Source organism: Agelaius phoeniceus, chromosome 2 (genome assembly GCF_051311805.1).
Source record: "Agelaius phoeniceus isolate bAgePho1 chromosome 2, bAgePho1.hap1, whole genome shotgun sequence".
NCBI lineage: Eukaryota > Metazoa > Chordata > Aves > Passeriformes > Icteridae > Agelaius > Agelaius phoeniceus.
Genome location: NC_135266.1, coordinates 32,145,349 through 32,165,742, shown reverse-complemented (window position 1 = coordinate 32,165,742; position 20,394 = coordinate 32,145,349). Strand labels below are relative to the sequence as shown.

General features: G+C 35.2%; 1 protein-coding gene across 1 annotated transcript in view; it reads right to left on the bottom strand.

The window, feature by feature from the left end:
- Positions 1-1,233: 1,233 nt before the first annotated feature.
- VWA3B (von Willebrand factor A domain containing 3B) overlaps positions 1,234-20,394 on the bottom strand; it is a 61,183-nt gene continuing 42,022 nt past the window's right edge. The window contains 9 exon segments of the mRNA XM_077173447.1: positions 1,234-4,582; positions 4,585-4,751; positions 7,889-7,986; positions 8,518-8,655; positions 9,845-9,969; positions 10,732-10,852; positions 14,307-14,526; positions 15,700-15,750; positions 18,598-18,716. Of these exon segments, the coding sequence (XP_077029562.1) occupies positions 4,509-4,582; positions 4,585-4,751; positions 7,889-7,986; positions 8,518-8,655; positions 9,845-9,969; positions 10,732-10,852; positions 14,307-14,526; positions 15,700-15,750; positions 18,598-18,716 (1,113 nt within the window). The 3' untranslated portion in view covers positions 1,234-4,508.

Sequence of the window (20,394 nt, the reverse complement as noted above, 5' to 3'; positions counted from 1 at the left end):
TCCATAGCTATCCATAGCTACCACTGAAACTCTGAAGTTGCAGTTTAAAAATCAAAAGTGTGTCTTTGAAAATTGCCTAATAAATGTGCACCATCAGCACTTACATACACAAAAGAAACATTCTGATCCTTCTTCTGCACCCAAGAGACAGAAATCTAGAGTTCACATGTGTAAGGGTCAGGAAATTTCTTGACTGTGTCCTGTCTGCCTGCAGTACAAAAGCATTGTCAAACTGAAATACTGAAAGGTATTGTGGCCATACTGCTTCCCTGAGTAAAGTGAAAGCTGCACTATTAAATGAGTATTCCCCATCAGACACAGTTCACAATCTGTTTGTTGTCTTCAGCCAGTCCACAGGCTCTCTCTGTTTCTTTCTAAGATGCTGAAAGAACCTGTTCCACTCTTGCTCTTAGGATCTGGACTGAACTGCCCTCCAAATCTGCCCTCAGATACCCCCCAACACGCCTCCTAAACCAATGGAACTGCACTTTCCCCCCTTGCCTGTTTCATTCTTTATGGGGAAAGAGAGAGAGTGTTTAGCACACTTTCCTCTTTCCATGAGCAGACAGCCCTGAGACAAGACAGAATGTTTCTGGCTGAGCTGTAACATGGTATGAAGAGACAAAAGCTAAATCTGGCTGCTGTTGGGGAGCCCTTAGCCACGCACAGCTGCAGCAAGGAACAGATGCAGGCATTGCTGAATTGACATCAACTGCTCGTTAAACAAGCCATGACCAACAGATGGGAACACTGCTTTATTGTGATGGCCTTCTCCAAATGCTGAATGGACTAGATGGAAAATGAGACTGGAAAACGAGTGGGTGCTAAAAATGGGAAATCCTACTGCAGGAAATCCAGCCAATCCACTAGAATGCCAGGTGCCACAGCTGCTCCATTCGTGAACCCAATTCAGACAAACTACGTTCACCACAGAAAAGGATAGAAGATGTTCATTTGCAAAGGTCTTCCAACTACCCCATATTGGCAGTTACAGTAATTATCAGCATAATTGCTTCAAGTCACATCTCATTATAAATAAAAAAGGAGATTTTGGCTCTGATAGCTATTATTTGCTAATGCATCAGACAGTGCAGTGTAGTACTGTGTATCATACCTGTACTTCACGCCAATTTTTTTCTGTTTTTGTTTTTTTTTACTAGATATACATTTTAGAAAATTGACAAGGAAGTTACGTGGAATGAACATTGATTTTAGGCATTACAGAAAAGAGAAAACTAGAAAGATAAAAGAATTTTTCTACAGAAAGAGATTTTATTGCACCTATAAAAAATTATTGCAATAACCAAGGACAGAATTAAGTATCAATGGTCTTGCTACATCAAATAGTATTATTTGAGTTACCAAGGCAAAGAATCATTGGCCAACAGTCAGCAGGAATTTGCCAGGCTTTCATTTGCTCTCTTATAAACACACAGAGCTAACTAACACAGTAAGAGTGGCAAGCCTGCACATCAAAATAATAATGTTTCAAATATAGTGGTTCTGGAAGAAACAAGGCAGAATTCACTTCAACACAATAATGAAGCTAATATATGCTAAATAACTAACACAATTACTTAATCTTTATTCACTTCTGTTTATGCTGTTTCTGCAAGTAGGACCATCAGGAATGGGCTGTTGATTCCTCTTAACAATCAGAAATATTTTAGCTGAGCATAAACCAAAACACAAATTTGCTTTATGTCCAAAGTCCCTTAATTCATACAGGGCCTACAGGTCTGTGGTGGAAATATATGGGAATACAAGGTTTCATCAACCACCTATATAAGAGCCATGTAGCTGAATCCACATTAACTTGGGGAGCACAAAAATCCATCTTGGTAATCTGGCAATGCTCATTCAAGCTCAGGAGAACTTACTTCCTTATGTAACAGATGAATGATCACATGAAGGCAACAGAAACATAGGCAGAGTGTTGATTAACACATCAAATAATTACAAAACATAGCCCAGTCAGATTACTAAATATATATATATACATGTGTGTGTGTGTATGTGTATGTATCTGGACAAAAAAAAGTGACAAGATAAACATTTTTAAAGGAAATGCAAGAACCAGTGATGGCATAAATGCTTTTAATGCCTTAGACACATACATACATGGAGAAAACGTTTATACAAATATGAAGAAAATGCCTTTACTTCAGTCAAACAGATCAGGACTATTGAGCTTTTTCAGAAGTTAAAAGATATCCAAATTATTTAGGTGTTTGATATTACAAGGAAAAGAATACATGGGAGGAATATACATCTTTCAGAAAAAAAAAAAAAAACAGGTTAACAGACTGCTTTTAGAAGTTGAAAAAAAAAAAAAAAACCAAACCATAACCTTGTTACTGTAAAAGATATTTCACTATAAAAATTGTCATTATCGCAGCTATTCAAAACATTTCTCTGAGATGCTGACTTGGAAAAAAATCTGCCTTTGATATAAACAGTCCAGAAATAATGAAGTAATTAAGTCAACTACTAGGAAAACCTGGAAAGGGATCACTCTGATGAACATTGGTGTGTCCAGCATATGAAAGGCAATATTTGAGACTTCAGAGTGATACAGAGGTCTGAAGAGGAAAACAGGGTGTTTTATCTCACTTGTGCAGTTTAGGCTCCTGACTTGAATATCCAGCCTTCTTTCAGCACTACAAAAACTCCATGAAGGCAAAGTCCATTGTCAGATACCTGATATTTTTAATACCTGGTCCACAGAGACTAACTAAATAATTAATTAGAATGGCAGGGCTTTCCAACTCCTCATCTGTGTTATTTAACACCTACTCACATCAATGTAATCAAATATGACAACTTCTAAGGAAAAGTGCTAACCTGCATAGGGGAATCTCACTGGTGCTCAACACATATTGAACTGCCAAGCAGTAAGTGTAAACTAATAGTTCATACTTGATTGGAAGTTGAGCAGATGGGAGAAAAAAAGCCAGGCAAATTTGTTTTCTTCATTCTCTTCATCTTTAAAATGAAATCCAGCATTAACACAGTTCAAAAAGATGTGTATATCAGGGGTCAGGCAGCACATTTGATATAACTTACAAAATTATATAACTTACACAGAGTGCTCTGAAACATTTGCATGGTATGAAAATGGGGCAACTATCTACACCCAAAGAGGATAAATATACAGTCATGTAGAGAGATTGGATAAAGAGGTATGTAATGAAACCATGTGAGGATGACCATATACTGTTACTTAATATCTTTATCAGCTCTGACTTTTCCCTTTCTGACAAAACACAGAAGGATATGTGAATGAAAATAAATTTTAGAAAAAAACTCCCATATTCAATATTTATGGTGTTACAAGAAGAAGACAAGGTACCTTCTTCAGCATGTTCAACCTGCATATGACATTGAAGCCTTGTTAGAATACTATGAGATTTTTTGCTAAATCTAGGCAGGATTAAAATGCATAGATAACCACTGCTCTGGTGTAATCTTTCCTGCAAGCTGCAGGGAATCAGTTACAGGACTTGCTGATCACATTAGGATTATTTCACATTTCCTCAGCATCTGCATCTCAAAATGTCCAAGAGGAAGGTGTCTGGGATAACTGAGCATTTCCAACGATGTAGCCCCACCTTTGGAAACCATGATTTTTCACTGGACAAGCCCAACACCTCTGCTCTCATATAATTCTGATCAGGCCACTCTTAAAATGTGCATTATATAATGGGCACCATAATACCCACTATAAGCAATGTATTATGGAATTTGCAGGCAATCTTTAAAGGATGAGAGAGAACACAGAAGGAACATTCAGATGAGCCAAATCAAGTTGATTGAAAACATGATGATTGAGTGAATTTATAACCCATCACTTCTGAAAGTAAATAAATAATGAGGCCATTGAAAACATATTTAAAATGGTAGAAGGAGGTACACCTACCAAGTATGGATAAAAATCCCCTTATCTTTCCACTGACAGTAGGATCTTGAAAATGAAGAGCTGACAGACATGTAATGGCAGGCCTACATTAGCCCAGTCTCTGCTCCAGAGTGACAGGGAGTATAGGTACTGCTGTCAGCTTTAACTGAGCCAGCTCTTACACCAAAATCAATTTAACCTCTGAAGCATTGAGCTACAGGTGCAATCATTTAATACCCACAATATAGACATAACTTTAGTCTAACAAAGAACAAACAGTAGAGAGACTGGAATAAATACTCTGCTTTGAAGCAGGTATTAAGGTTTGGTGTTACTGCATCCTCACTGCTACTACAACTGTTAGGGAAATTAAGGTGGGATATGCTGGAACGGGCTTTATTCATTTCTTGCTGCTGTTGTGAAAACACACACTGAGAAAGTGTCAAGAACAGTTTCTAAAGGAGGTAAAAGAATTTCATCATATAGGACACAGGAAAGCTAACTTGGCTAACACCCAGAAATGCAGAAATCTGTTCCTTGTGTTGGGAATAGCTAAAGGCCCTCACAAATGTTTAATTTCTTACACTTTTTCAGAGCTACATCTTTACCTCTATTGCTTATATTCTTCCTTATTGCTAGACAATGAATTTCTTTCTCTCTGTTTTACTTCACTTCTGGAGACAAAAGATTATCCAAGTTTGACATCATCTCCTTGGGATGCCTTTTGTCTACTCTTGTCCTCTTCTTTTTCTTTTTTCCCCTCTTTTCTTTCACTATACTTTTTCTTGCTTGTTCTCCGCCTTCATCTTCCACAGCTGAGTGAGGGCAGGGGTTTTTAGTCTTAGTATCCCGGCTGAAAAATCAGAAAAGGAAATCCACTAAGCTAAAAGGACATATCTCATAATGCCTCTTTTACAAGACATAGATTTCACCTTTTTCCACATCTCACAGTACTGACAAGAGAAGGACTTATCACACTCTTGACCATTTGACAGGGTTGTAAATGTCCTACAATTCAGTTTCCCTTTTACTTATAGAATAAGTAAAGGATAGCCTAAAACAGGGCTCTGGCCCTTAATCTTATCTGCCTCTTATGACTCCAGAAAGGATGTGGGCAAAAAGGACCCTTTTGCTGTGTGGGTCCATATCACACAGTATTGTACTTTGCATATGGAACTTGTTAGCTACATTTGCAGAGTGCTTATTCTGCCATAATTATTTCTTTCCACAGTGATGGCAGGAAAATGCCCCAAACAGATGCTAATGTCTCATACTGAAATCATAAGAGCTATATTAGTACCTCTAAAGATTAGTCAATTAAGAATAATCCCGAATACACACCACAAAAACATTAAAAGACAGTCCCAAAGAACTCAGAGCTGGAGTTACCCAAGACACTGTATAACATCTATAGGCACTGAGGACTTCCTGTCAGCATGGAATCTGTGCCTTTTAATTTTTTTTCCCTTACTACTCCAGCACTTAGCACAAGCAGTTTGTCTCTTTTGAGGTTCTAATGTAATACTGCATTCAAACTTTTTGATTCCTTTCCAATTAAATTATGCTTTTGCATTTTTCCTATCAACAATGTCAGCACTTTCTCATTAGATCTGTGCATATCCATGGGCAATATGCTGCACTGTCCCCCCTTTAAGTAGGACATAGGAGGTAGGGATTTATTTTAGAAATATAATAAACAAGTTTCATTGGAAAGCACACTTCCATGTCCTCATAAAAAGTAGGGGTTCTAATAAAAACTCCATTTAGTGCATTCATTTCAGTCAATTCTCCAATGAATTCCTCCAATTTGCCAATGTAAAATTCAATTTTCTCCTCATTTGTACATAAAAATGGCAAGTCAGCGTGATAATAAGTTCTCTTTGGAGAGTGAATGGTTGTACCAAAGCACTCATTCATGAAACAAAGCATGTAGAATGGACATTATTCTTATTGCTCATGCATTTAATCACATCTTTTCTTAATATGATACCTCAGAATACAATCCATCTCAGTAGAAGGGAAGGACTTCTGCTGCTTTTGCTGGAACTCAGACCAGTTATATACCTCCCTCTTTTCAACTGGTTGTTTGCATTGAGAAGGAAACCATGGTCTTCAGGTTTGCTTCTTGGTGAGAAGAGGCTACTATCATATCAATTATATGGCCTGGGAAGGCATTGCTGTATTCCCAGATTTGGAATTTTGCTCAGCAAAGAGAGGGCATTCATTTGTTTGTGTGCTGTAGCTGCAAGCTGGTGGAGGGCTGAGTTTCAAACTCTACTAGGATCACTATTAGAAAATACATGGGAATCAAAGGATTTGAATCTCAGATGCTTTTCACTCTGTCATTCTCAGTGAATCCATACATCAAGCCCACAACTGGTACCCTCACCCATAATTTTTAGATTAAATCTTTAGTGATGATAATCATATTAGAACATTTCAATGAAAATTAAGAACACCTGTGGGTGAACAAGCCCTGGAGCACATTTCCCAGAGAGAGTGTACAGTCTCTTCACTGCAGGTATTCAACTATTTGGATGCAATCCTGCACCATGTGCTCTGGGATGACCCTGCTTGAGCAGGGAGGTTGGACCAGATGACCCACTCTGGCCCCTTCCAATCTGACCCATCCCATGATTCTGTGATCTAAAATTGCCTTTAATGGTGGAATTTATTTCTCTCCACAACTACCAGAAAGGAAGGTGCAGCTGGGTGGGGGTTGGTCTCTTCTCCCAGGTCACCAGTGACAGGGCAAGAGCACACAGACTCAAGCTGCACCAGGAGAAGGTTTAGGCAGCACATTAGGAAGAAGTTCTTCACAGAAAGAGTGATTGGGCATTGGAATGGCTGCTCAAGGAGAGCGTGGAGTCACCATCCCTGGAGGTGTTTAAGAAAAGACTGGATGTGGCACTCAGAGCCATGCTCTAGGTACAAAGTGGTGTTGGGTGATAGGTCGGATTCAATCTCAAAGGTCTTTTCTAACCAAGCTAATTCTGAGATTCTGTGATTTTCCTTGTTCATGTTTCCTCTTGGAAACAAACTTCCCATGATGGAGATTATATTATTCTTTTGCAGCAGTGCTCATACTACATGTAAGAGGAAATCCTTTGTTCTGTAGATGTCAAGGCAAATGGAAGACTCAAAACCAAATTATGTTTTCTCACACATATGAATGTGTGAGAAAATGTGAAACTGTGCAACTCCCCCTGGGAAGAAGCTATGGATGATGAAGTTTTACATGCTTTCAAAAAAAGAAACTGCACAAATTCATGGAAGAAAATTCCATCAAGGCTATTTAATACAGAGATTCCAATTCTGCTTCAGAGAATTTTTAAATTCCAATAATTGTAGGTTGGGATTGTATTCTGGAGAAATATCCCTAGATGACTGTTCTGATCTTATTGTCCATCCTAACGTTGTCTGAGGTTGTTAGTGCTCTGAAGGCTGTCATAATTTCAACTGGATTAAACTAGAACTTAATATAAGATTAAAAAGTAACCATAAACACTTGGAACACTTGCATTTTCAGTGCACACTTCATATCTTGCTGCCCATTAATTCTGCAGAACCTAAGTAGGGGCTCATACTCATGTTACACACTCTCTCTCCATCTCCAGATTTAAGTTCAGAAGATGAACAAGTATCTTAGAAAAAAATTGCAATTTTATGTGCAGCTTTACTTTACAATAAGTATTTTAAAAGTAAAATAAGGTCTACAACAAATAGAAACTCCATCTCACATTTCAGCAATCCCCTTAACAATTTTCTGGGACTAAGCTTCAAACCATCAGATCCCACCAATATTTCTGGAATGAAAATAAGGCAGTAAATTCTCACATGAACTTAGTTGCAAGTGTAGAGTAAGCCAGTTCGCAATAGCTGTAGTTAGAGTACTACGTATGGAAACCTGACAGCATAGCTGAACTCAAAGTGCAACATTTAGAATTCAAATTTTAAAAATTTGGTATTTTTAGGTTCAAACATACTCACATCTCATAATCCACCGTCTGCACCGTTCTTATGTACTGACAGGAATAAGCATACTTGGTTTGGCTGATTTTAATGAGCTCACTTCTTATACAGTGTTCCTGCAATAACACAAACAATATTCATCTAATTAAAACTCAAATCTCAAAAGCAATGAAGATACATATGCATTAAAAAAAACAACTGTTTAAGTGTAACTGTAATCAGCCTCTAATAAAGATAATTAATATAAAAGTTTCAAGTACAAAGTAAATTTTATTTGATGCATGCTGTGAAAAATGCAGTAAAATTATCATAATGGCTTACAAACAAAAAACAAACAAACATAATGGAATTAATGTCAGACTATAATGACTGTGTTAAAACTCCCTGTTTCTTATTTTAGAAGCATGGGACTTGTGAAAGCCACCAAATGTATTAAAGAAGAAAGAACAGAGTATAATTTAAGAATAAATTATCCAACAGAATTTCTTCGTTCAGGTTTATTGCATGAGCTGTTCATTGCACTCTGAATTCTGATTTACTCTGGTTAGCTGGAGACTCGGATTGGGACAGAGAGCCCATTAGCCTGGAAAATTCTATCTGCCTCTCCAAAACCAGCCAGCCTGGTATGATCCCCTAGGTTTACTTACCTCTCTATTGTTGAACAGCAGCACTGTGTAGAATTTGTCACCTGTCTCCACCCTCTGTGGTGTTGCTATGACAATGGCGGGTACATAACATTCATTTTCTGCCCGTGTCCCGGTTCTGGCAAACACATAGTCCCCAACCTGTGCACAGGAAAGCATCACTGCAACAACCACTGCAAGAACCACTTCTGAGCTCTACAAGACATAACTACTAAGGTATTTTTACATGAATCTTCATTCTATCATGTTCCCATGATTTAATATGGACCACTGAAAGAAAAGAAGAACTTGGTCCTTGCATGTTCTGATTATGCAATTTCCACTGAATCAGGGAGAGAACACAAAACAAAAATAAAGGACTGAGCTCTGCTAAATGTACCTGGGCTTAGCTAGCAAGCTGAACTGAATGAGGAAACTCTTACAAACTGTACATTCCCTTGGATTCTAGGCAAATTTTAAGTCTTTCAACAAACCAACCTTGGGAATTTTAGATAATTCCAGATATAACTGATTTATCCAAAATTGTTTTTAAAATTAACGCAGAAGTCACAGTTTTATATCAAAATCTGCAGGTCTCTAGAGTTGGATACAGAACTTACAGAGTTATCAGGAGCTACTATATCAGGATTTGTCTTTATCTCAAACTGAAAAAAAGGGTATGTCTCTAGTTTTATATGTAGCAGTGCAATTATAAACATGTTTCTTTTATTCAAAACAGATGGATCCATCCTGTATCCTCTATGCAACCATCACCATTCTGGTGTGTAAAATAAGAATCACCAAAAAAACTCATCTGTGATTACACATAGTTAGCTGATAAATTTTAAAGAAAATCAGAAATGAACAGGGATTATAATTTTTTATTACTGTTATTTACCTTAGTATATGGTTGTTTTCTGGATTTAAAACATGCTGTGAAAACTGAATGATTAAAACCTGCTGTAAGTAAACTGCTCACACTAAGTAAAAAAGGCTCTCAATTTATAATCTATGTGCTATGAAATAATAACTGTACTAATAAATAGTTCACCTTTCTTCTATGGCTGGGGAAATATTCATGTTTTATAAAGAAAACAATATAGATTAATTTAGAACACATAATTTTAATAAACAAAGGAATAGAATTACAATGAAAATAAGCTTCAAACAAATGAAAAACTTCATGTTGAAAATAGTATGATACTACTATAATGAAAAACTCTTCTTTAAAATAAAGGTATTTAAAAGACTTTTTAAAAAATCTATAATTTATTACCTAAATATAAAATGAATTTCATATTTTTAAATATAAAGTGCATATTTGCAATCATGAAAAAATACAGTTTTTCACCTGCAGATGTGGGCATGGCATAGCACCTCCCACAGGTATAGTGAACTTGACAAGGACATCACAGCTCTCCCCATTGCTGAAGTCAACAAGTGCACAGGTAGAACTGATATTCTTTATCACAGTTCCTGAAAAACAACAGAATAAAATATTTAAATTATTTTTCTTTCACCCCTTGTGGAAATTATTTTGTAAAAAATCCTACAGGCTGTCACACATCACTGAGGCCGCCCATGTCTATACTATGCATTCTTCATTTTCATTTAGCTACTATAAGCTGTGCTAGGGCAATGGAGACATTTGTACCTAAAAAACCCTGTCTTATTAACCAGTCTTAATAGTGCTATAAAAAGAAACAAAGTCTTTTTCAAGCACAGGTCTGAAATTTGTAAGCTGATCTGGTTAACATAATAAAACTGATAGTTAACATAATAAAACTACTACCACAGTTAAGAATATGTAATTAAAAAAATCCCAACCAAACAAGTAAAGATAACACAAAGATAAATGCATACACACAGAGAATATTTAATATTCTCTGTGTGAAATAACAGAACTGAGTTTTACCTACTAACCATGCTGGCTTAAAATTCAACAAAAAAGCAGCACCATTTAGTGATCTTTATGCACACATGCAAAAGCTTGGCTCATGATTTCCTTCCATACTTTTCATAGATATCATTACTCTCCAACTTTACAAAATGAATGTCTTCTTATAAATGTATATATATGTGCACATACATATACAAAATAGATATTCCTTTTCATTAATATGCACACGTAATAGTAAATGTCATTAAGAAAAAATAAATCAATTATGAATATAACTTATGCTTTATCAGTGTAAAGGAACATTAAATAATATTGAAAATGTGGACAAAAATGTATACCTGGATAATAAAATCCTGTGATGTCTGATCTTGCAATTACCTTTTGGCTTTTGTGAGTTACAAATATTTGATGTTTTTGTCTTGTCTTAGACTTCAGCTTCCCATTTTCTTCTTTAAATCTCTGTAATTTGAGACAATTATTTCTCTACAACAGCTAATGCAATCAGCCTTAATCAATTATTAGAAATTATTTAAAAACTGAGGCGGTGTAATGCTACAAAATCTGTACAGAATTCACAGCAAACTGGAAATGCTTTAAACTTTAAGAATAGTTCTAAGTACAGGAAGTACTTATATAAGTGTTTTCACTATAAAATCCTGTTCTGTATGGTCATAACAAAACCTAATTTTCATGTGTTCTGGCTACCATTTTTCTACAAAAAAATGTCACAAAGATGCACAATTCATATTAAAGGATGAGGTAAGGAAAAATCAGCTCTTTTTTCAGAATAAGGAAATTTGTTCTACATATTTCTTTTGTCCAGACAGGAGAGTTTTCACAGTAATCTGATTTGCATTAGAAGTACCTCACTGTATGGGATGAATCATTAAAAAATAAAATATGAAATCAAAAAATGTTCAAACAAATCTTCAAATGTCTGGGGAAAAACATTTATTTACTATAAATTCAAAACTCAATTGACATTTTCAACCATGTTAAAACATTCCAGTTTAGCAAAATATTTTACCAGATCTTCCAGACCTGCTACTGTCCATTATTCTGCCCAACTAGTTGGGGTTCTTCATGCACTAATCATTTTTGCCATTCTGCTCACAATAATATTCCTAAATATAAATTACAAGCAAGTGCAAAACTTGCTTATAATAAATCAGTTTCACCACTAAATGAAAATAGTGGCATTTATTTTCACCATTAAATTAATTAGTTTCACCATTAGTTTTTAAAATATTTATTGGTCTACCTTGTGGACAATTTGCAGGCATCCATCTCTTACGTGGTTTTTCTGAATCATAAAAATGTGCAACTTGAAATCTTGAGCTTTTCCACAGATCTACACATTGTTCTGAAAATGACCATAACTCACAGACTCTTAATAAAACTCCTGCTTGCTAGGATGTGTATGACTTGCTTCTTTTTCTGATGAAATTTTTTTTCTAAAAAAGTGTATTTGATTTAATACTTGATTTTCCCTAATAGTCAATAATTATGGAAAATATATTAATAACTTTGATTTGTTTGTTCTCAGTTTCACTCTAATTATTAAAGTATCTTTTTTTCAAACTCCCTCTCAAAGATCACAAACAACCCTAGGAAAAAAGTCCTAAAAATAAGCAAAACACACAAAAGAGGCAAGGAGATATTTTAAATTAGAGATACACGGGATTTTTCTAGCTTTTTCTTTACCCCTACAGAATATTAATTATATGAACAGTCTGGGTTTTTAAACTCAGACTAAACCAGAGGCTCTTCACAGTGCTTAACTGACTGTTTGAACTATAACTCAACAAAGGCTGATATGAGAGCAGACCTACAGGTCCACAGACACAAAATAGTATTTGGGTAAAGCATTTACTTAATTCCTCAGACTCCAAAAGGACAGCTGCTGCTGAATATTTATTATCAACTAATTTGTATTGCTTGACTAATAACTTGGGCAACTTCCAGCACTCCACGTTAATCCAAATACTAAAGACGACACAAGCATCCACAATGAGGATTCCGAGTCGTGCAGAATTCAGATGGCTCAGAAACACTGTCTAAATTCAAATCCATCTTTCTTTTCTCTCACACAGCTTTTCAGTGTTTAGCAGACACTGTTGGAGTGGCCATTTCTGGCATTCAGTATTTTTATTACAAAAGAGCCCTATCTGATTCTCAGAGATTTTTACCATGTTTCGCACTGCTTCTGTTGAAGGCAATGCATTAATGGGTGAAGGAGACTTTGTTTACTTCTTCCATTAGCTGCTACATTTTTTAATTCCCTTTCAAAAAGAATAGTCTTTGCACTTTCCTACTATAAGTGAGAACAGACATGAAGAATACCCTCAGATCTCCATGTATCTTGGCTCAAACTTTGGGTTCTCATAATCCTGACACCTCCAGAGTCAAGCAACCACCACTCTTCCCTGGGTGCCAGTGGGAACAAGCCCATTCCGAATAGACCTAGCCCATTTTTATGAAAGGGCCAAAACAGAAAGAGATGAAAACTAAGGTGTTTTATTTAAAATTTAGTAAAAAAATCATCAGGAAATTTAAAAGTCTGCTTTGTTGAGTAGTTTCAGGATAATTGTGATTTTTTTCAATGATGTCACAATGATAGTTTTCATTCAGTGCCATATCAGCTATTTCCTGGCTGTAACGTATTTCAGTTGGCAGTTTATTTCTCTAGACCCATTTTATGGGCAGACATCACAGTTGCCAAAACCTTCAACAAACTTTTTAAAGCCTTCCCATTTTTCTTCTTTTTTTCCCCATTGTTTTTCTGCTACATAAACAGAATTCTAATTACATCTGCATTTCTGCCTCTCACTCCTGAAGCCTTTCAGTTGCAGATTAGCAATTACTGAAGATGCTGCTCTGATTAGACTCCTAAAGCAGGTTGACTCAGGATCAGTGATTGCACAATGTTAATCACATCATGTCTGAGAGGACACACTGGTTGTTCCAAGCAACAGTAAAATTACACTCAACAAATGAAACACAAACATGTTTCTGCTGCTCTTGTATTGGGACATTATACAGCATAGGTAAATCAATAATCAAAATAGCTCTAATAGCAATGTCATATTTTCAAACTAATGTGAAATGAATCAACATCATCTGTTTTAAGAATACATTAAAATGCTTTCAAATGTGCAGTCTTTAAAAACTCAAAAACTACAGAAAACACACACACACACACACACACATATATATATATATATATATATGTATAACCACTAATTTCAACTGCAGTTTCAGAGTAGCTAATGTATTAATGCTAGACTAATGTATTAATGAAATGGAGAGAGAAAATAAGCCTCTCTGCCTAGCCAAAAATGGGTGTCCACTTCAGAATGAGCTCCAGATGCCACTGACTCAGTTCACAATGGTGTGATATTTCCCACCAGTTCACATATACCCACATTTTAGAGACAGTTAAATTGTAGTGTACAAAAATGAAGCTGAATCCCACCTCTTCTCTCTATATTTTTTTTACAAGAAATGTACCATGGAAGATCACAGTGAATTACTCCAATATTAGAATACCTTTTATTCCTGTTTCTCAGATATTAACCCAACAACAAATCTTGAATCTAGACTGCCTTTAATATATCTGTTATTTCTCTTTCCTGCTATCATTACAGCAGAGATAAAGATCCTTTGCTGTGATTTACTTCTAAGAGGCTCAATTTCTGGCTGTCTCTGAAACTTCAGAACTTCTACTTCCCCAACATTTAAACAAAGTAATTGAAAGTTTGCTCTCTTCTTAACAACCTTCTTTCCTCTATCCATTTTATTTAGCATCATGCTACAATTCTACTTTATCACCTATGATAATAGAAAAAAAATATTCCAGAGGTACATAGTGAAGAGGAATATCTAAGGGGAAAAATCCCTTCCCATGTATTACCTTTTTATTGTTGCTTATGTATGATACTGAGCTTTTCTCAATTTCCTTTTTGACAGCTTCCTGAAGATCAGAGGCTTGTTGTATATATGTTAATGCTGTCAATATCTCATCTTCTAACAATTTGACATCTTCATAGGAAACTGGCCATCCCAAATTTTCTAAAGCCTCCAGCAAAGTTTCTTTATGCTGTCTATATGGGACTGGCCCGTCCTCTTCAAATCTTAAAAAAATATATATTTTTAAAGAAATTAATAATCACAAGTAGGAAAAGTTGTAAAAAAAGTTTAAAAGCTCTACAGATAGAGTCACAAATTGTGGAGGCAGAATAAAGAATCAGATTTGCCCAATTTATCTTCTGTATGCTACAAGTTCTTGCATTTCATCCAGATACTGCTGTGTTTGGTGGAACAATCATGCCCGGTATAACTATATCTTATAGAAACACAGCTACAGAGAAATTCAAGTGGCTGAGCCATAATTTCTGAAAAATAAATCAAACATTTTAATATCTATGCACAATACTATAATGATTTATATGCTCCTCTAGCAATAGACTGTGCAATTGCTATGACATTTTTTTCATTACATGCATAATTGGCCATATGTTATCAATAATTAAACATTGTGGATGACACCCTGTCAAATTCTTACATTTTGCAACTCATTGTCTATCAAGAGACAACTATTTCCTTTTTTTTTTCATTACATGCTGTTTTGTTTAACAGTCTTCATTTCCTCTTTGCACCAGAATGAGGTTTTAGTTCTCCTTATAAATTATAAAACTAGGTTTTTTACTCATTTGCTTATATCTTCTTAAAAACATTCTAGTTTTCATTCCCATTTTTCTGAGAAGAACTATTTCAGGCACATTCAGTTTTCATTAATTGATCTTTGCCTTATTCTCTGGCACAAACAGATGCTAACTTCATTGATGTTTATACAGCAATTACTTTTCTAAATCAATAGAAAAAAATAGGCTAACATAGTACAAACTTCCAGAGTGATATACAGCTCCAGCACATGCTTTTAAGGTGCTTATTACACCTTAACAAACCAGCCACTAGAGAGCTCTTTACAGGATGAGAGAAGATTTACTTTGATGTCAAAAGCAATGACACACTGCCCTCTCAAGGCCCTGCATTTGACACTGATAAAGGATACAGAAGCAAAATTCAAATGGAATGCAAGTCCTTTCTTTTAAAAATAATCAGCACCACAAAAAGGAGGTCCAGAATTTAGTATTACTCCGTATCATCTATACATTTTTGAAAACAAGGTATATTTATGAAATAGTTGAAAATTAAAACTGGTTGGTTATAGAAATAGTGATAACAATCCACCAAATATTTATGACCTTCAGAGGCACATTAGAAAACTAAAAGTGATAGCTTACTTGTCTCTTTCCTCCTGAGATAGTGCTCTCCAAATAACTAGGTTCAGGCGCCTATTAAAGAAAGGAAAGCAGTTTTTGAGGGAATGCAGCTCCTTGTGCAGCTGATCATCTCAAAACTAGCAAATAAACACAGTTTCTTAAGATATCTGCACTGATTTGTATTCCAAGCACACTGTATCATCAACTTGTATCCTTATCATTCAGCTATGAAATTATCAACTGCAAAAGAAGATGGGAAAGCAGTATCTTCCATCAAATAACAGCATGACTGTTTCAGGGTCATAGAAGGTTTAATGGCAATCACTGCTGCTTCCTGCCAGAATTTTCTATGGATGGTTCTCTTCAGCACCAGCAAGTTAAATCAAATAACAAAACTGATTAAATGCCAGTTAAGAGGCACAGTTCCTCCAATTAAACATTTTCAGAAAATGTAGTCTGAATGTAGTAATGCTAATTTCTAATTTTTTTCCCTGCTAAGATTATCCCTCAGTTGTGTCATTCAAGTTTCTAATTCATTAAACTCTGGCTATGAAAACAAACTACTGACAGGAAAACAGAAGTGATTATCCCAAAGCAATGCAGGTCTGAAATTTTTTAAAAGCATCACTAAACTTTCTGCTTTTGCTTTTTAAGACAGAAATTTTAAACTCTTACAAGATCATCTAGCTTAACATCCCAAACAAGCCATCACTCAATTACTGTATTTCAGCTATAGAAATAAACCTTACTGATGATCCTAATTACTGTAATTCTAGAAAAAGTTTCTGAATTTCCTTTGGATACAAGAACAAATTCATTGCTCAGAAAAATTCAGATTGTAACCTAACTACAAGTAGTCTTGCCAGATTTACTGGTGCACATACAAAAAAAAAAAAAAAGCACATTAACAATAGATTCTGAATACTAAATTCTTGATGATTCATTTTATCTACCAGAAACTAAATCCCAGCATTTTAAGAATACTTAGTTCATTCCCAATATACAGTCTCAGCATGCTTCAATGCCTATTTCATCCTTCTAAATCTGCACACCCATAACAGTTGATTATAAAAGCTTCTGGCTCTATAAAATCATACACATTATGAAGCTTTCAGTGTTTTTCTCCTTTAATACTGTATATTCTCTTTGTCAGACCACAAAAATTCTGCCCTTGCCACTTTTCTCCCTCTAAATCTGTTGCTAAACTCAAGCTGCATATGGGGAAAATACTGGCATGTTTGTTTCTGTGCTTGAAACCTGGATGCTGTGATGTATTTTTTCATCTACATATGTCAGAATAAATTTCTGACCAACCACTATTTACAAAGCTGAAATGCAGCTTTTGGAAATTCAGTTACCAGAAAAGGGCTGTGACATCTAGATTAAAAAAAATTTAGTATTACTCCATATCATCTATACGTTTTTGAAAACAAGGTATATTTATGAAATAGTTGAAAATTAAAACTGGTTGGTTATAGAAATTGGCTTGCTGTTTTACAGGTAGAAAAAAAGCAAAGAGGTTTTTTTTTTTTGCATTTTTTGCCAATTATAAGGATCTTCAGGTAGATTTGTCTTCTATACCTCTTTTTCATGGAAGTAGGAACTCAATCCTACTATTGTAAATACACTGATTCATTGATCTCTGTTGGTCAACAGAAGTAAACAGTAATCCTTATCATCAAAGTCTTAGGGAGACTGTGGCAATGCTATCAGAGTTTAACCAGAAAACTATTTTCTTTGCCTTAAAATCAAAGTCAGTAAATGTAAAACATTCAATAGTATGGCACAGCAATGAAAAATTTGAATTTTTTTCAGAATTCACCATCACAAATAAACTTGAACCTTCTATTAAAATGAGTGACAAATCAATTTCTATTAATTCTTTATCAGCCTGATAACAAGAGTGTTCTCTCAGTGACAGAAAAAGAAAACAGGAGACTTTTAATCACAGAACTCCATTAATACTAGACATATCAAGAGCATTTCCAAATCAAATTTCTTGATTTTATCACAAAAGATCCATCTAGGATAATAGGATTGAAAAAGAAAGCGATAACATGCTTTAGAAAGAACTGGTAAGATCATATAGCTAACAAGGAAAATAATCTCAAACCTTAAAGATGCCCTGTGGAATTAATCAAAAACCAAGGACTAAACACTTGTCATCAAGGGGGTTTTGCTCATATAAAATAATTACATTTGTAAATGTTGTTAGAATACAGCCTAAAAATATTTATTAAAATAATTCAAGTCAAAGCTCTCATATGATTACTGAATTACCCTTTAGTCAACTGCATTATTTTTTTAAAAATTGCACAAAGTTAGATCATAGAAACAAGTACTTTGGAGATCTAATGCCTTTTCCTCTTTACTTCTGTTGTGTTTTTACTAACACTTAATTTAAAAGTACAATACATATATATGCCTCTCAAAAAAAATTCACCAAATCTAAATTGTCAGTTTCTTACTGGTGTCTCAGTTATATTTTTGCATGCATAGCTGGGTGATAGAGAGCTGGCAGCAAAAAACAGGTGCTTAATTAAAGTATCAGCCTGTTTATATAGGAGCTTAGTTTTAAGTTACAAGTCTGGCTAGCAATGTATGTTTATGGCCAAATTCCTCCTGAGGGATGACTGGTTTCAGGTTTGCTCCCAAAAAGTAAAAGAATTTTGCTTTTGTTACTGAAAAAACATAATATGAACAACATGTTGTTATTTATCTCCTTGCCTATTATCTGTTTTTACATTCTGCTTTAATCTTTTTAAAGAAAATAAAATTTCTCCTAAATGTTGATGGTGGATTAAAGTGTGTCAACATGCAGAATTATCAATATTGAGCAAAGTATGTGTGAGGAAATACTGAGTACCTGAGAAAAAAATATGACTGCAACCATAATAAATTTCTGGTGAGTAGACTTGCCTCTCATAGGATATAATTGCTTGTTCCAGCTTCTTTTTATAGGCATCAAGATTCACTGCCCAAGGATTAATTAGTGCAATCTCCTTCTTGTCACTGCTAACATGGGCCAATGGTAACATCTATCATATAATAAAAGACACAGATATCATTTATCATACAAATTTATGAATGACTGAATGCCAAGGCTCAGAACAGCCAGAAGGAACACTGGAAGCTGCAGAAAGAAAAATCTAAGCACCAAAAATGTCATAATTAAGACACAGTTTCCAGCCATTTCTTCTAAAATAAAACAATCTCATTATGAAGAAGTTACAAATTAAGATTCCTAACTATTAAGTAATTCTAAGTAAATCAGTACTGTCAAACAACTCGCTCCAATAATGTAAGTCAGAAGGAAACAAGTATGTCTAGTGTATGACCATATTCCATGTTTGACTGCCTTAAAACACTCTCATACTTTCTAGCATCTCATTGTAGCATACAGGTGTGAGAGTAGATATTTAAATGTATTTAATGCTCTTTTTCTGGAGGACTTTCTTTTGCAAGGAATTAGAGTAGTAAAGCTGTAGAGAGGTATTTCTCACCATCAAACTGATCACCAAAGAGCAAACAAGGTGGACATTGGTCACCAAAACTTGTCTGGACTATTTAGGAACCTAATCAGGTTCATCAGAATCAGGAACTTTAATATTTTTCAAATCTCCCAATACAACACCTACATAACTCAGCTTCATTATAAAAATAAATTAATACCACTGCAAGTAGATCTTCAAAAGGCAGAGAAAAAGTTAGAAATGGATGATTAAAGAGGAGGAAAGATGCCTTCCAAACTCTCAGTCCAAAGTCCCACCATCTTTCAGCCCCTTAAATTATTCAGTAGTTTGTAAACAAATAGCTGTTTTTCATATCAATGTCTTGATGCTGAATATAAACAAAAAAAAATCCAAGGAAGAAACTGCAGAGGAAAGAGAGTGTTACTCTCCCCCTAACTGTCTTCAACGCATATGATTGAGTGGGAATCTTCCCCAAGTGCCTGCCTGAGATCAGGATATAGATGAGCAAAACATGGATGAGGTTCAATTTACACTAAACTAAAATCCCTGTTGGGGGAATAAGACAAACTATCAGGAAATAGAACAATAAAGAGAATTATTTAGCTGAGAACATTTTTCAGTAATGCCGTACTTGTGTTTGAATCAATTTCAAATTGCAACAAAAATCATTTTTTAGGAGCAGCAGTGTGGCTTTATATGACCCTCTCTTTTCAAGGACAGTGTCTCTCTGATTAATAAATCTGTGTCACATCAGTGCCAGACCACATCAAAGCTCCTAATATGAAATTAATCTTAAAATCACTTAGAAGCTAAAGACAATGGGAACATGTCAGTGAAAGCATCTTGCTGGAGACAGATGAGGTAAATCTCTGCCCATAATTCTGAGCAGTGATGTCTGGCTACTTGTCATTTCCAGGTGAAGTCTGAAAGCTGACAGGCAGGGAAGTGATGACCCCTTCAAGTTCTGTAATGCCATGATTGTTTTCTTTGATGTTACTCAAACTGTAGAAGTTCAGCAGGGCCTCACCATGTAGGAGCCCACGTCTACATAGCCTGACAAATTCTGAGAGGAATTTCAAGTACAAACAGCATAATTTGCAACATTAATATTTTATACAATGCATAAAATATTTTGTATAGAATAGAAGGACCAGACAAGCATGAACACATTATTACACTTTTGAAGACAAAAACCAGAATGGAATGTGTTCTTAGCAAATACTAAACTTGAAATACTATGAAT